This window comes from Pelodiscus sinensis, chromosome 1 (assembly GCF_049634645.1).
Source record: "Pelodiscus sinensis isolate JC-2024 chromosome 1, ASM4963464v1, whole genome shotgun sequence".
Taxonomy (NCBI): domain Eukaryota; kingdom Metazoa; phylum Chordata; order Testudines; family Trionychidae; genus Pelodiscus; species Pelodiscus sinensis.
Window position 1 is genome coordinate 331,212,776 of NC_134711.1, and position 17,071 is coordinate 331,229,846.

A 17,071-nucleotide genomic window follows, 5' to 3' on the forward strand; every position below is an offset into this window, starting at 1 on the left:
TTAAGCTATTTTGACTTCAGCTATGCAATTGATGTAGCTCAAGTTAGAATCATAGAACCATAGAGCTGGAAGAGACCTCAGGAGGTCCTAAAGTCCAGCCTATTGCCCAAGGTAGGACCAACCCCAACTCAATCAACCCAGCCAGGGCTTTGTCAAACTGAGACTTAAACACCTCTAGGATTCCATCCCCTTCCTAGGGAACCCATCCCAGTGCTTCACCACCCTCCTAGGAAAATAGTTTTTCCTAATATCCAACCCCACTGTAACTTAAGACCCTTGCTCTCTGTTCGGCATCCGTCACTACTGTGAACAGCCTCTCTCCAGCCTTCAGGAAGTTGAAGGCTGCCATCAAATCCCCCCTCACTCTTCTCTTCTGCAGACTAAACAAACCCAAATCCCTCAGCCTCTCCTCATAGGTCATGTGCTCCAGCCCTCTCATCATTTCGGTCGCCCACCGCTGGACCCTCTCCAATATGTCCACATCCTTTCTATAGTGGGGGGCCCAGAACTGGATGCAATACTCCACGTGTGGTCTCACCAGAGCCTAATAAAGGGGAATAAACATTTCTCTAGATCTACAGGCAATGTTCCTCTTAATGCAAATTAATATGCCATTCGCCTTCTTGGCTACAAGGGCAAACTGTTGACTCGTATCCAGCATCTCATCTACTGTAATCCCCAGGTCCTTTTCTGCAGAAGTTGCCTAGATTATTTTGGCTTTACCTCTGCTGTGTAGATGTGCTCTCCCATTTGAGGATTTTCAATAGCATGTATAGCAAAACATTAACCTTACCAACACCAGAGTTACAAACTAACCAAACCAATCACCCCCACATCTCGTTGGGAACCAATAGTACACAATCAAGTAGCATCAATCCCCCGAAATATAAAACATAAAATAAAAACGTAAATGCAGGGCAGTTGTATGTTAACTTTAAAGTATAAACAATGAAGGTAATGTTTTAAAGAACAGATTTAACGAGGCTAGGAAGCAATGGAGAGGCTGGTATGGGATTGTTTTTAACCAAACAAGGAATATAATTAATGCCAGCGAACAAGAGGGCTTATGGAAAACCGCATGTGTCTAATTCCATCCTTTGATGAGAGTAAATGTTTGGCCGATTAAGGGAATTGCGCGGATGCGCAATTTGATTTCTGAGAGGCATTTGATTTAGTAATGGAAAACATTCAGGGGAAAAATGAACATTGTACAGTATCACTAGAATGGAGGTAAGATGGACTAGACCCTGGCTCATGGACAGATCTTGGAAAGCTGCTGTCAATGGGAAATTGTCAGTGAACAGGGCTATTTCGAGCAGGGCTCTGCAGGGATCAGATCTCGGCCTGAAGCTGTTCAGCATTTATGATCACCGATCAGGAAGCAAATAGGAAATGCCTGTGGAATCATTTAGGTGCCAAAGACTGGCAGAGCAGTGACTAGCCGACGATGAATGGAGTCCAATAGAAAACGATCAACTCAGAACTGGAAATGTAGGCCTGGCCCACAGACTATAGCGCTATGTTCCGGAACACAGGGACACAGAGAAGTTGGAGCAGGGGAAGGATTACAGCTCTGCACGTGGCATCGGTGCAACCGACTGTGTCCTGTCCTGGGGCTGAAAAATTGGAGACAGTGCAAAAAAGAGCCACAAAAATGACTGGAGGCTGCAGAAAGAGACTTAATGAGCTTCTCCTACTTTTGTCATCAAAAGACAATCAAGTGAGATGTTCATGAGGAGAAAACCATGGGTGATAAGGGCTCTTTAATCTTGTGGAGAAAGCCAGTGCACATCGTAGTGGCTGGAAGCTGTAGCCAGACAGGAACCCCCCTTGTAACATCCATTTTTGCTTGCCTGGAGCATGCAGGGCACACAGAGCAGAAGGCCCAGGCTGTGTGACCGTGAATGGCTGTAAACAGAGATACGCCAATTGCTGACCAAGAGGCTGCCAAGGCGTGCCCTTGACTCAAACCCATATTGATACGAACACACAGCCGCCCGCGGGGGGAGGAATCTCTCGCCCAGTAAAAAAATGCCTAGTACTCACAATTTATTTCTCTCTCTTGCAAGTGTAAATTAACTTGAAACTCCTTGTAAGAACTGGCGCCACAAAACGGACCAGTACAATTTGGCCTCTTAGATAAGAAAGAGGATACGGGCCCCCAGGGGTATATAGATGGATCCAGCAGCACATTTTCCCTGAGTGTCAATCTACCATCTATCTGCTGGTCGGGTTAGGTGTTTGATCTTCCGAGGTTCCATGGGGACGCCCACCTCGTATTCGTCTTTCCTAGGAATTGAGAGACCGGCCCTGGCCTGACACGCTGGAGTCGAGAGGCACAGAAAGGGGTAAAAATTGTACCTGGATGTGGTACTTTGTCTTAAGTGTACACATAGACTTAGAGCTCTTTAAAGATTAAGCTGTCACTTGGTACCATTATTTCTATTTTCTATCTTTATTTTCTTTGTAACCATTTTTAAAATCTGTATTTGTTAACAGTTAATAAAGAGAGCAATAGCCATTGTAACTATTTGCTTTTATAAGTCTTTTAATAAACCTGTAACTGTTTAAGCTTTAACCTGACTCCTTCAGTTGCTGTAATAGAACCAAACACAATTTAAAAGAACTTCAGTCGGTCATAAAGGGACAGGTATAGGGAGAGCTTGGGCGTTTGGATCTGTGTCACTCCCAGGTGACAGATCCGTTGGGGCACTTTTCAGCCTTCCCTAGGCTGCCCGCTGCGAAGGAACCCCTGTGTTCTAGCAGCTAAAATCTAAGGTGTAATAAGCTCTTCCTATATAACGGGGCATCTGTTGGCCTGCTGGCCACCCTCTGCGATGGGACCCCGGTCCTAGCAGTAAAGACACGGACGTTAAACCTTTTCTCGAAAACATACACACACACACTGCCCTGACCGTCGGCTGACAGAATCTAAAGCCAGACAAATCCCAGCTGGAAAGAAGCACAGACGTCACTGTAGACACTACTTACATGGCCAGCAGAGTTCTCTAATCAGTGTAGGCAATCCACCTCCCTGAGAAGTAGTAGCCAGGTGGATAGAAGAATTCTTCTGTTGACCTCATGCTGTCTGCACTGGGGTTAGCATGCTAGAGGTACATCTCACTAGGCTAAGCTTGCTAGAGCTTTTGGGCTGTGGATTTTTTTATTGCAAAATAAAACAAAAATAAAATGTTCTTGTGGGTTGCATTAAGGAGGCAAAGCGAGTAAGTAGCAGGACATGATAGTATTCTTTCGCTCCTTGCTGCTCAGAACTCAGCTGGAGTATTGTGTCCAGTTTGGTGCACCAAAGCATTGTAGGGATGTAGAAAAAACTGGGAAAGATCCCGAGGAGAAAGAAATTTAGTCCAAGGGATGGACTAAAAACCATATGAAAACAATGGCTGAAGAAGCCGGATAGGTTTAATTTAAAAAAGAAGAAAGTGAGGGGAGACACGACAGCCATCTTCAGATACTCGAGCAGCTGAAAGAAAGACCCCTTGCTGGGCCTTCTCGCTCTGTGATTCAATGATGCAAACTCCTATTGGAGGTCAGGTTTCAATGAAACACAAGTTACGGAGTCCAGTACAGGGGTAACCGGGTGAAACGTAATGGCCTGTGTTATAGAGGGGGTCAGACTGGATGATCGGATGCTCCCCTCTGGCCTTGAACCCTATGAATCTGAATTAAGAAAACTAGATCTGGCATTTGCGTTCACCCTTTCTCACAGCCCACGAACGAGGGAGCATTCCATTCCACTGATGGTCTGAATGGATAACACGGATGCAGTACAATTATTTACAGTATACCGATTTGACCAGTGGAACACCTTGCCACTGACAGTATGGCAGAAAAGAGCTTAGCTGAATGGCATTCTCAAATGGACGGGCCATTAAAAACGGGTCTGGCAGTAGCATCTTTTGCTAAGGGGTCTGACAGCTTCAATTAGAAAACCTCATTGTCAGTTGCTTATCGGTTTGCCAATCTATACGCTTTGGGGCTAAAATGCCCCACCCTGGGTGTAATCTCAGGAAGACTGTCGTAACGGTAAGAACAGGACTGCCTGCTGCTTTGCCTTGGGAAAGTCCCGGGCCTGAGAGTTCAGCTGACTTCTCAAATGAAGCCAGGAGAGACGATGTCTTGCCCACGAAGAGAAATTCTTTGGATGGCCCCAACAAGAAACCCATATTTCCAGCAGAGAAAAGTCACAAAACCCTACCCCCGCCCCGACTCCTCCTTAACAGCCAGAGACCCGGGATGCAAGAGGAAGCCAGACTACCTCTGAGCATTCACACACAGCTGGCTCCTGAGCTCTTTACTCAGTTCTAACTACGAGGGGAGTTTTCCCTCAGTGGGGGTTAAGTAAAGTCCAGCTCGCAGCCCCAGAATCTGGCCTCGTACCACACATCTATTAACCCCTTTCATCCTGACGGAGTCTCTCTGGCACTGAAACACAGCCCCTGGGAACTGGAGGACATTGACCGGAGAGGGGGACGAGGGTATCAAAAAGGGACATTTTGGCCAATGACACTGGAGCAACCTCATCCCCGGGTCAAGGGCGTGGGAGTTTAATGTCTGTGCAGTGGGCGAAGGATCCCAGACTTTCCCTCTGTCCCCTCACACGCACCGTGCACTGGGTCTGTCAGGCTGTGGAGTCTTCCTCGGGGCCTGGGAATTGTGAGACGCGAGTGTCTTCCCTGGGAACCTCGCTCCGTTCACCTTCTCCCACGCCGCTCTGACCCCAGCATGGCCTGGACCCGCCCACGCCGAGAGCCGACAGCGGGGAGTGCACCGTTTATAACAGATCTCCGTGCAATCCCAGCGGGGTTCCCTCAGCCCCGAGCGGAGATGCAGCGTCTGGATGTAAACAGGCTGGAGATGAGCCCGTCCGGGCTCGTGGGCTATTTATCGAGATTTAGGAGTAAACATCATTTAAGGGCCCTTCCCACAGGGCGAGGGGAACTCCTGAGCTCTGGGCTGAGTCAGGGAGGAATTGGCCGCTCTGGGCATTTGCGTGTATTGAACAATGATTGTTTATTGGGATGAAAATCTTGGGTTACTATGGAGCTAAAATGCCCAGGAAGGACAGGTTGATGGTAAACAAAAAGCTCTGGAGAAAGATGGCTGAGGAGAGATGTGAACACGCCCTGAAGATGCACAGGGCTGTCGCGATCAGTCGTTCTAATCAGTAACTATCGTCGTTTTGTGCGGCGGCTTTTCTTTTAAGCCCTTCAAGATACCCAGCAATTGAAAGTCCATCCCCATGATAGACATAGGGAAACTGAGGCAGGGGGGCGACATGACTGTTCCAAAGTCACACAGAGATTGAATGTCCGAGTGAGACAGAACCCAGAGGTCCTGCCTTCCCTGCTGTGTCACCGCCATTTCTCCCTCATGCCTAGACGGGACCGGACTCCTGCTCTGTGGGGCCTGTGTGTTGGCTGGGAGGCAGGGGAGTGGCTGGAAGACACTGGGGCCGGAGGGAGGGACAAGGGCGTTGGAGGGGACGCTGTCACCCCCCTCTCAAGGTGAATCTGAGGGATTTAGAACATGCCAGGGTGAGGGATCACCCCGCTCCTGGGGGGTGGGAACACCCCGGGCTCTGTTTCCACTCACAGAGACCTGCCAATGCATCACTTGGGGGAAGCGACTCACTGGAGGCGACATGAGCAGTGTTTCTGTGGGCAGGGGGCAGTGGGGGCCAACCCAGGGCCAGAGGCCTCATGACCCCCCTCCCTCACCTAACACTGCCCTCAAACAAGGGTGGAGAACAGATCCTAGAGCAGTATTTGCATTGGGTTTAGTCTGCCCCAGGCTCTCCCGGGGGGACCTGGAATCGGAGGTGCCAGGCTGTGTCAGGGTATGTCTACACTACAAAGTTAGTTCGAACTAACTTTCATAGGCATTACACTAGCGCTCCGTTAGTTCGAATTTAATTTGAACGAACGGAGCGCTTAGTTTGAATTAGGTAATCCTCATTCCATGAGGATTAAACCTAGTTTGAATTTACTAGTCCGAATTAAGGGGTGTGTAGCCCCTTAATTCGAACTAGTGGGAGGCTAGTCCTCCCCAGCTTGCCCTGGTGGCCACTCTGGCCAACACCAGGGAAACTTTATGCCCCCCTCCCGGCCCCGGAGGCCTTAAAGGGCCACGGGCTAGCTACACAGTTTGTGCCAGGTGCAAGCCTGCCAGCACCCAGCCAGCACACACACCCTGCACCTGGCACGGCTCGAGCCAGCCACCCGATGCCCCCCAGCCCTCCCCCTCTTCCCGGGACCAGGCTGGCGGCTGCCGGGAGCTTGCCCAGGACCGCAAGAGGCGGGCACCCGCCTGGTCCAGTGCAGACATTGTGGACCTCGTCCATGACCTCTGCACTAGGCACAGGACAGTGGCCGTCTAGGGCAGGAGAGCTGCCAGCCTGGCCACCCAGGAGCAGGTGTGCATGAAAATCAAGGTGGTCCACTGAGACCCCCGACCCTGAGCCCTGAGCTTAGAATAGCCGTCCTGGGTCAGACCAAAGGTCCATCTAGCCCAGTAGCCTGTGTGCCGACAGCGGCCAACGCTAGGGACCCTGGAGGGGATGGACCAAAACAATAACCAAGCCATTTGTCTCGTGCCATCCATCTCCAGCCTTCCACAAACAGAGGCCAGGGACACCATTTCTACCCCTAGCTAATAGCACTCCATGGACCCAGCCTCCATGAATTTACCTCACTTCTCTTTAAACTCTGTTCTAGTTCTAGCCTTCACAGCCTCCTGCAGCAAGGAGTTCCACAGGTTGACTATTTGCTTTGTGAAGAAGAACTTTCTGTTATTAGTTTGAAGCCTGCTACCCATTCCTTTCCTCTAGTGTCCTCTAGTCCTTCCTTATGGGAGCTAATGAAGAACTTTTCTGTATGCATCCTCTCCACCCCACTCATACTTTTATAGACCTCTATCATATCCCCCCTCCATCTCCTCTTTTCTAAGCTGAAAAGTCCCAGTCTGTTTAGCCTCTCTTCATATGGGACCTGTTCTAAACCCCTCATCATTGTAGTTGCCCTCTCCTCTCCCACCCTCTGACTTCCCTTCTCCCACCTCCTTTTCCCAGTCTCTTCCAGTTTTGTTCAATAAAGAGAGATTCTATTTTTGACCACACGTGTCCTTTATTTTGTACATGAGGAAGGGGGGCTAGGGGAGGGTAAGTGGAAGGAGGTGAAGGAGGAATGGGGTACGCGCCCCCGATGGGGAGGACTGGGCTGCCTCTGCGGGCTTCTGGGGGTGGAACCTCTCCTGCAGCCCCCCAATTGCCCCCTCTCCCCAGATGGCAGCCTGCGGCAAGTGCAGCCGGTCTGATGGCCGAGTGCTGTGATGTGCCCAGTGTGGGTACTCCGGGCACTCCAAGCCAGGACTGCTTTGCAAGCGGGGCACCCCTTAGAACTGTCTGTCCGGGGTGGGGGTCGGGTCCCTTTAAGCGCAGCCCTCGGCTAGCCTGAGACAGCAGCTCCACACTCTAAGTCCTCCTCTGATGCCCTGCCGGCACTGCTTCCGGCCATCCTTAACCCCGGTTCAGGGTCCACTCTGTGTGGACATGCTTGTTCGAATGAGCAAAACGCTAATTCGAACTAGTTTTTTAGTCTGGATGCGTTAGTTCGAATTAGCGCTGTAGTGCAGACATACAAATCTACCTGGTGCCAGTTACAAACACACACCAACTCTAGAGTTTGTCGCGCTGGAATAGTCCATTGACTGTCTAGTACCTGATTGAGGGAAGAGAGCACAGCCCATTCTAACCCACCAGAGTTGCATGGGATGTGGTCTGCCAGCTGGAGCCCCAGGCAAAAGCTTTCCGAGTCCCTTTACGCGTAAACAGACAGAGCAGCCTGTCCCGGATCTCCTGGGTCTTCACCCCGTAGATGATGGGGTTCAGCGTGGGGGGCCCCAGGACGTACATGTTGCCAATGAGAACTTGGAAATATAGGGGCACATTGTGGCCAAAACGGTGCGTGAGGAAGGAGAAGAGATACGGGATGTAAAAGCCTAAAATGGCACCCAGGTGGGAGCCACAGGTCCCGAAAGTCTTGATCCGGGCATCCTTGGTGGGGAGGCTGAAGACGGCCCTGAGGATCTGGGTGTAGGACATGGTGATAAAAAACACATCAGGAGCAGAAACTAAGAACAACACAAAGAGTCCATAGTAGCTATTAATGCGGGTGTCGGCGCAGGCCAGCTTCACCACGGCCATGTGCTCGCAGTGCGTGTGGGATATGATGTTGGTTCGGCAATAAGGCCACCGCCTGGCCAGGAAGGGATTGGGCAATGAGAGTGTGACCCCACGCAGCACCACGGCCAGGCCCATCTTGGCAACCACCGAGTGTGTGAGGATGGTGGAATGTCTCAGGGGGTGGCAGATGGCCACGTAGCGATCCAACGCCATGGCCACCAAGATCCCAGACTCCACCGCTATGGAGCTGAGCATGAAGAACATCTGGGCAAGGCAGGCGCTGAAATCGATCTCCCTGGAATTGAACCAGAAGATGCTCAGTGTTTTGGGCAGGAGGGATGTGGAGAGGACCAGGTCGGTGACAGCCAGCATACAGAGGAAATAGTACATGGGCACGTGGAGGCTCGGCTCTTTCTTCACAACCAACAGGATGGTGAGGTTCCCGAAGAGGGCGATGGCGTACGTGATGCAGAAGGGGATGGAGATCCAGCCATGGGCTGACTCCCAGCCAGGGATGCCCAGCAGGATGAAAGTGGAGGGGTTGGTGAAGTCGGTGGTGTTGAAATCTGACATGGAGCAGGGGAGAAGGCGTCCAACTCCGAAACAGAACGGTGTCTCCAGCAAGGACCGTATGTTCCCCTGACGGCCTGTCTGCGCCCAGGCTCGAGGGTGATGGTCACAGTCCAAATGCCTGGAGGGAGAGACCATGTTAACATGAGACATGACATGCGCTACTGGAGACTGTTCTCATGTCACGGGTGAAGCACGTTTTTTTCACTTCACACACTGAGAAATGACATTTCCATTGTCCAGAGACATGAATGATGAGCCACTGACTCTCCAACACTGTAGGGATTTCTAGTCACCCCACTGCTCAAAATCTGAGAGTGGAGACCATCTGAGGCTTTGCCAAGCCATGTGCTTGGGGAAACATCCCTCCTGCAACACATCTCATGGAACAAAAACCTGCCTATCATGTGTAGCAGCCGTGTGAAAACACCTGTACATTCCCGGTGGTGGGAAAAACAAACACAATGGTCCAATTCTGAAGGAGAGGGGTGGAAGATTACTTGTTCTAGACATGTGCTTAGATTTGGTCACTGAGTCTGTACAAAGGAAATCGCAGCTAAAAAGGGGGTTTCTGAGACGGACTGTGAGAATTGGGGAGGCTGTCCTATGCAGACAGATGGCAAATCTGTGACTGTTTCATAGAGAGAAGAGGCAGACAAAGGACACAAACAGAGAACAACAAAATAAAAGTTTGGAACTGATTACATTCCAACTGACATAAAGATAAGAGTTCCTAACCAGAAATATCCATATAGTCTTAGTGCTTGAAAGGGGTTCATTCTCTAAAGCGGCAGCAAATTATTAGCACAGCTGATTGGAACAAAAAATGTAAGCAGGGAGCTGACAGTTAAAATTGGGGGCTCTTTAAGAAGAGTGCATTGGACAGCAAAAATTCCTCGATGCTACAGTAAAAAAGCACCAAGTTAAACATTGAGGCTGCGTCTAGATTGGCAATTTTTCCGCAAATACTTTTAATGGAAACGTTTTTCTTTTAAAAGTATTTGTGCAAGAGAGAGTCTATACTGGCACGTGCCTTTGTGCAAAAGATTTGCTTTTGCGCAAAAGCATCCGTGCCCAGTATAGACGCTCTCTTGCGCAAGAAAGCTGCAATGGCCATTTTAGCCATCGGGCTTTCTTGCGCAAGAAATTAAGGTGGCTGTCTACACTGGCCCTCTTGCACAAGAATACTTGCACAAGAGGGCTTATCCCTGAGCAGGAGCATCAAAGTATTTGCACAAGAACCACTGATTTTGTACATTACAAGGTCAGTGTTCTTGCGCAAATACTAGCGGAGAGTGTAGACAGACGGCAAGAGTTTGCGCAAAATCATGCTAATCTAGACACAGTCTGAGGGTACGTCTAGACTACAAGCCTCTTTTGAAACAGGCTTTTTCAAAAGACATCATCTAGACAGCCACAAGAGCTTCAAAAAAGTGATCTGCAATCTCTTTCAAAAGAGCCTTGTGTGCGTTTAAGAATGCCTTTTTTCAAAACAAAATACAGGACTATGTAGCACTTTAAAAGAGCTCTTTTGAAAAAGGGCGTTATTCCTGGTAAAATAGGTTTACCGATTGCAAAAAACCTGCCACATTCTTTCGATTTAATTTCGAAAGAACAGGGATGGCAGTCTAGATGCAAGGACACTTTTTTGGAAAAAACTCGGTAGTCTAGACCAGAGGTGTCCAAACTTTTTTCAAAGAGGGCCAGATTTGATGAAGTGAACATGCGTGAGGGCCGACCATTTTGCCTGACATTCTTTGAACCATTAAAATTAAACGCCAATTAACTATTTTATGCAAAGTTTATTGCAAACGGCATACTTTTCATTTTGTCACATGGATGACAAATCTAAACAGGTGTTAAATCACTCTGCCTTTCATATCTGAAGGCCAGATAAAAAAAAAATCCAGGAAGCTGAAATATATGTCAGGAACGTTGTAAAGTACATTACATATTATTGGTAATAAAGGTTGTCTGTCAAATTTTAAGTTCAAAAAATATGAACAGGAACATAACACCAAGTATACATGTTGTGTCCAAATATATTTATAACTGATTTAGACCAACTGACATTAACTGAGATTTTACAATGTATTCATCTCAATACATATGGATTCGTTGGGGGCCATAAAAGATAGATAATGCCAAATTACCTGGGGGGCCGTATTAAACCGGAACACGGGCCGCAATTGGCCCGCGGGCCGGACTTTGGACATGCCTGGTCTAGACACACCCTGATTCAGTGGCAGTGAAGGGAAGGAGGAGCAATATATAACTAATAGGAACAAGGGAGCTAGAGAAGTCATGACATTTGATAAAGAACGTTAAAAACATCAGGGAAAAATCCATGTTTGTAAGGATCACAAAAAGGATGTTATTCGGAACAAAAGTCCTTCATTTACATTCCTCTGTCGAAAGAGGAATGTCGTCCAGACTTACCAATCTTAGAAAAGGTTTGGCTGTGTCCGAGAAAGATGAAGGGAAATGTGTTAATGTTGCAGGAAAGTCAGACGTGTTCAAAAAATAGCTCTGTTCTGTGTTTGGAAGGAAGCAGTGGGAGGAATTCGTATCACCGGAGGAGATGAAATACGTTGCAGGACAGTGCCAGTCAAGGAGGATGTAGAAGAGCAGCTACAGGAGAACGTTAGGGTCCTTTTGGAGTACATTCTTCTTTCGACAGAGGAATGGAAACGAAGGACTTCAAAATTACAAATGAAGCGCTGATTTTCAAATTCCGCACTTCCTTTGCATCATGGATGCTGATTGTTTTTTCAACAAAGGATTTTTCGAAAAAATATCCCTGCGGTGTCGATGCAGTTCTTTTGAGAAAAAAAAAAAACTTTTTATGAAAGAACACTAAGGCCTGAAAAAATGAGGTTTATAGGTTCTATTGAAAAAGGGTTTTTTTCCCCCCGGAAAGAACTGTGTCTAGACCGCTGGGTTTTCTCTCTGAAAAATACTTTGTCGAAAAAGCGATCGGAATCCATTATGCAAATGAAGTGCTTCATTTGCAATTTCAAAGTCCTTCATTTACATTCCTCTGTCGAAAGAGGAATGTCGTCCAGACTTACCAACACCAGAAATAACAACCCACCGAACAAACAGTCACCTCATTTGGAACCAAAAGCACACAAATCGGGCAGTAGCCGAGCCAAAAGCAAGCAAAAAGCAAGTGGTAAACACAGGAGAGATCTGTGTTTAACTTTGAAATAGAACAAATGAAGGAAACGTTTTAAAGATAAGATATAACAAGATTAGGAAACAATAGAAGACCTGACATGTGATTGGTTAAAAAATATTCTAAGCATATAGATGGGTGATGGGGTGTAATTAGGAAGGCCAAAGTGTGTTTGGAAATACACCGAGCACGAGGAGGCGAGGCTGCCTCTGAGCATTCAGCCCCGGCTGGCTCCTGAGCTCTTTACTCAGTTCTAACTACAAGGGGAGTTTTCCTTCAGTGGGGGTTAAGTAAAGTCCGGCTCGCAGCCCCAGAATCTGGCCTCGTACCACACATCTATTAACCCCTTTCATCCTGACGGAGTCTCTCTGGCACTGAAACACAGCCCCTGGGAACTGGAGGACATTGACCGGAGAGGGGGACGAGGGTATCAAAAAGGGACATTTTGGCCAGTGACACTGGAGCAACCTCATCCCCGGGTCAAGGGCGTGGGAGTTTAATGTCTGTGCAGTGGGCGAAGGATCCCAGACTTTCCCTCTGTCCCCTCACACGCACCGTGCACTGGGTCTGTCAGGCTGTGGAGTCTTCCTCGGGGCCTGGGAATTGTGAGACGCGAGTGTCTTCCCTGGGAACCTCGCTCCGCTCACCTTCTCCCACGCCGCTCTGACCCCAGCATGGCCTGGACCTGCGCACGCCGAGAGCCGACAGCGGGGAGTGCACCGTTTATAACAGATCTCCGTGCAATCCCAGCGGGGTTCCCTCAGCCCCGAGCGGAGACGCAGCGTCTGGATGTAAACAGGCTGGAGATGAGCCCGTCCGGGCTCGTGGGCTATTTATCGAGATTTAGGAGTAAACATCATTTAAGGGCCCTTCCCACAGGGCGAGGGGAACTCCTGAGCTCTGGGCTGAGTCAGGGAGGAATTGGCCGCTCTGGGCATTTGCGTGTATTGAACAATGATTGTTTATTGGGATGAAAATCTTGGGTTACTATGGAGCTAAAATGCCCAGGAAGGACAGGTTGATGGTAAACAAAAAGCTCTGGAGAAAGATGGCTGAGGAGAGATGTGAACACGCCCTGCAGATGCACAGGGCTGTCGCGATCAGTCGTTCTAATCAGTAACTATCGTCGTTTTGTGCGGCGGCTTTTCTTTTAAGCCCTTCAAGATACCCAGCAATTGAAAGTCCATCCCCATGATAGACATAGGGAAACTGAGGCAGGGGGGCGACATGACTGTTCCAAAGTCACACAGAGATAGAATGTCCGAGTGAGACAGAACCCAGAGGTCCTGCCTTCCCTGCTGTGTCACCGCCATTTCTCCCTCATGCCTAGATGGGACCGGACTCCTGCTCTGTGGGGCCTGTGTGTTGGCTGGGGGGCAGGGGAGTGGCTGGAAGACACTGGGGCCGGAGAGAGGGACAAGGGCGTTCGAGGGGACGCTGTCACCCCCCTCTCAAGGTGAATCTGAGGGATTTAGAACATGGCAGGCTGTGGGATCACCCCGCTCCTGGGAGGTGGGAACACCCCGGGCTCTGTTTCCACTCACAGAGACCTGCCAATGCATCACTTGGGGGAAGCGACTCACTGGAGGTGACATGAGCAGTGTTTTTGTGGGCAGGGGGCAGCGGGGGCCAACCCAGGGCCAGAGGCCTCATGACCCCCCCTCCCTCACCTAACCCTGCCCCCAAACAAGGGTGGAGAACAGATCCTAGAGCAGTATTTGCATTGGGTTTAGTCTGCAGCAGGCTCTCCCGGGGGGACCTGGAATCGGAGGTGCCAGGCTGTGTCAGGGTATGTCTACACTACAAAGTTAGTTCGAACTAACTTTCATAGGCGTTACACTAGCGCTCCGTTAGTTCGAATTTAATTCGAACGAACGGAGCACTTAGTTTGAATTAGGTAATCCTCATTCCATGAGGATTAAACCTAGTTTGAATTTACTAGTCCGAATTAAGGGGTGTGTAGCCCCTTAATTCGAACTAGTGGGAGATTAGCCCTCCCCAGCTTGCCCTGGTGGCCACTCTGGCCAACACCAGGGAAACTCCATGCCCCCCTCCCGGCCCGGACCCCTTAAAGGGCCACGGGCTAGCTACACAGTTTGTGCCAGTTGCAAGAATGCCAGCACCCAGCCAGCAGACCCTGCACCTGGCACAGCTCGAGCCAGCCACCCGATGCCCCCCAGCCCTCCCCCTCTTCCCAGGACAAGGCTGGCGGCTCCCGGGAGCTTGCCCAGGACCGCAAGAGGCGGGCACCCGCCTTGTCCAGTGCAGACATCGTGGACCTCGTCCATGACCTCTGCACTAGGCACAGGAAAGTGGCCGTCTAGGGCAGGAGAGCTGCCAGCCTGGCCACCCAGGAGCAGGTGTGCATGAAAATCAAGGGGGTCCACTGAGACCCCCGACCCTGAGCCCTGAGCTTACAATGGCCGTCCTGGGTCAGACCAAAGGTCCATCTAGCCCAGTAGCCTGTCTGCCGACAGCGGCCAACCCTACGGACCCTGGAGGGGATGGACCAAAACAATAACCAAGCCATTTGTCTCGTGCCATCCATCTCCAGCCTTCCACAAACAGAGGCCAGGGACACCATTCCTAGCCCCTAGCTATTAGCATTCTATGGACCCAGCCTCCATGAATTTACCTCACTTCTCTTTAAACTCTGTTCTAGTTCTAGCCTTCACAGCCTCCTGCAGCAAGGAGTTCCACAGGTTGACTATTTGCTTTGTGAAGAAGAACTTTCTGTTATTAGTTTGAAGCCTGCTACCCATTCCTTTCCTCTAGTGTCCTCTAGTCCTTCCTTATGGGAGCTAATGAAGAACTTTTCTGTATGCACCCTCTCCACCCCACTCATGCTTTTATAGACCTCTATCATCTCCCCCCTCCATCTCCTCTTTTCTAAGCTGAAAAGTCCCAGTCTCTTTAGCCTCTCTTCATATGGGACTTGTTCCAAACCCCTCATCATTGTAGTTGCCCTCCCCTCTCCCACCCTCTGACTTCCCTTCTCCCACCTCCTTTTCCCAGTCTCCCCCAGTTTTGTTCAATAAAGAGAGATTCTATTTTTGACCACACGTGTCCTTTATTTTGTACATTAGGAAGGGGGGCTAGGGAGGGGTAAGTGGAAGGAGGTGAGGGAGGAATGGGGTACGCGCCCCCGATGGGGAGGACTGGGCTGCCTCTGTGGGCTTCTGGGGGTGGAACCTCTCCTTCAGCCCCCCAATTGCCCCCTCTCCCGAGATGGCAGCCTGCGGCAAGTGCAGCTGGTCTGATGGCCAAGTGCTGTGATGTGCCCAGTGCGGGCACTCCGGGCACTCCAAGCCAGGACTGCTTTGCAAGTGGGGCACCCCTGAGAACTGTCTGTCCGGGGTGCGGGTCGGGTCCCTTTAAGCGCAGCCCTCGGCTAGCCTGAGACAGCAGCTCCACACTCTAAGTCCTCCTCTGATGCCCTGCCGGCACTGCTTCCGGCCATCCTTAAGCCCGGTTCAGGGTCCACTCTGTGTGGTCATGCTTGTTCGAATGAGCAAAACGCTAATTCGAACTAGTTTTTTAGTCTGGATGCGTTAGTTCGAATTAGCGCTGTAGTGCAGACATACAAATCTACCTGGTGCCAGTTACAAACACACACCAACTCTAGAGTTTGTCGCGCTGGAATAGTCCATTGACTGTCTTGTACCTGATTGAGGGAAGAGAGCACAGCCCATTCTAACCCACCAGAGTTGCATGGGATGTGGTCTGCCAGCTGGAGCCCCAGGCAAAAGCTTTCCGAGTCCCTTTACGCGTAAACAGACAGAGCAGCCTGTCCTGGATCTGCTGGGTCTTCACCCCGTAGATGATGGGGTTCAGCGTGGGGGGCCCCAGGACGTACATGTTGCCAATGAGAACTTGGAAATATAGGGGCACATTGTGGCCAAAGCGGTGCGTGAGGAAGGAGAAGAGATACGGGATGTAAAAGCCTAAAATGGCACCCAGGTGGGAGCCGCAGGTCCCGAAAGTCTTGATCCGGGCATCCTTGGTGGGGAGGCTGAAGACGGCCCTGAGGATCTGGGTGTAGGACATGGTGATAAAAAACACATCAGGAGCAGACACTAAGAACAACACAAAGAGTCCGTAGTAGCTATTAATGCGGGTGTCGGCGCAGGCCAGCTTCACCACGGCCATGTGCTCGCAGTGCGTGTGGGATATGATGTTGGTTCGGCAATAAGGCCACCGCCTGGCCAGGAAGGGAGTGGGCAATGCGAGTGTGACCCCGCGCAGAACCACGGCCAGGCCCATCTTGGCGACCACCGAGTGTGTGAGGATGGTGGAATGTCTCAGGGGGTGGCAGATGGCCACGTAGCGATCCAACGCCATGGCCACCAAGATCCCAGACTCCACCGCTATGGAGCTGAGCATGAAGAACATCTGGGCGAGGCAGGCGCTGAAATCGATCTCCCTGGAATTGAACCAGAAGATGCTCAGTGTTTTGGGCAGGAGGGATGTGGAGAGGACCAGGTCGGTGACAGCCAGCATGCAGAGGAAATAGTACATGGGCACGTGGAGGCTCGGCTCCATCTTCACAACCAACAGGATGGTGAGGTTCCCGAAGAGGGCGATGGCGTACGTGATGCAGAAGGGGATGGAGATCCAGCCATGTGCTGACTCCCAGCCAGGGATGCCCAGCAGGATGAAAGTGGAGGGGTTGGTGAAGTCGGTGGTGTTGAAATCTGACATGGAGCAGGGGAGAAGGCGTCCAACTCCGAAACAGAACGGTGTCTCCAGCAAGGACCGTATGTTCCCCTGACGGCCTGTCTGCGCCCAGGCTCCAGGGTGATGGTCACAGTCCAAATGCCTGGAGGGAGAGACCATGTTAACATGAGACAGGACATGCGCTACTGGAGGCTGTTCTCATGTCACGGGTGAAGCACGTTTTTTTCACTTCACACACCGAGAAATGACATTTCCATTGTCCAGAGACATGAATGATGAGCCACTGACTCTCCAACACTGTAGGGATTTCTAGTCACCCCACTGCTCAAAATCTGAGAGTGGAGACCATCTAAGGCTTTGCCAAGCCATGTGCTTGGGGAAACATCCCTCCTGCAACACATCTCATGGAACAAAAACCTGCCTATCATGTGTAGCAGCCGTGTGAA

At 50.4% G+C, this 17,071-nt stretch overlaps 2 protein-coding genes across 2 annotated transcripts; both read right to left on the reverse strand.

The window, feature by feature from the left end:
• Positions 1–7,765: 7,765 nt before the first annotated feature.
• On the reverse strand, positions 7,766–8,908 carry LOC142830412 (olfactory receptor 52K2-like). The gene has a single exon (XM_075935164.1). It carries the CDS (start codon positions 8,906–8,908, stop codon positions 7,766–7,768), a length of 1,143 nt encoding a protein of 380 aa, XP_075791279.1.
• Positions 8,909–15,641: 6,733 nt separating this feature from the next.
• LOC142830423 (olfactory receptor 52K2-like) lies at positions 15,642–16,649 on the reverse strand. The gene has a single exon (XM_075935250.1). The coding sequence runs from the start codon at positions 16,647–16,649 to the stop codon at positions 15,642–15,644; it is 1,008 nt and encodes a 335-aa protein (XP_075791365.1).
• Positions 16,650–17,071: the final 422 nt, after the last annotated feature.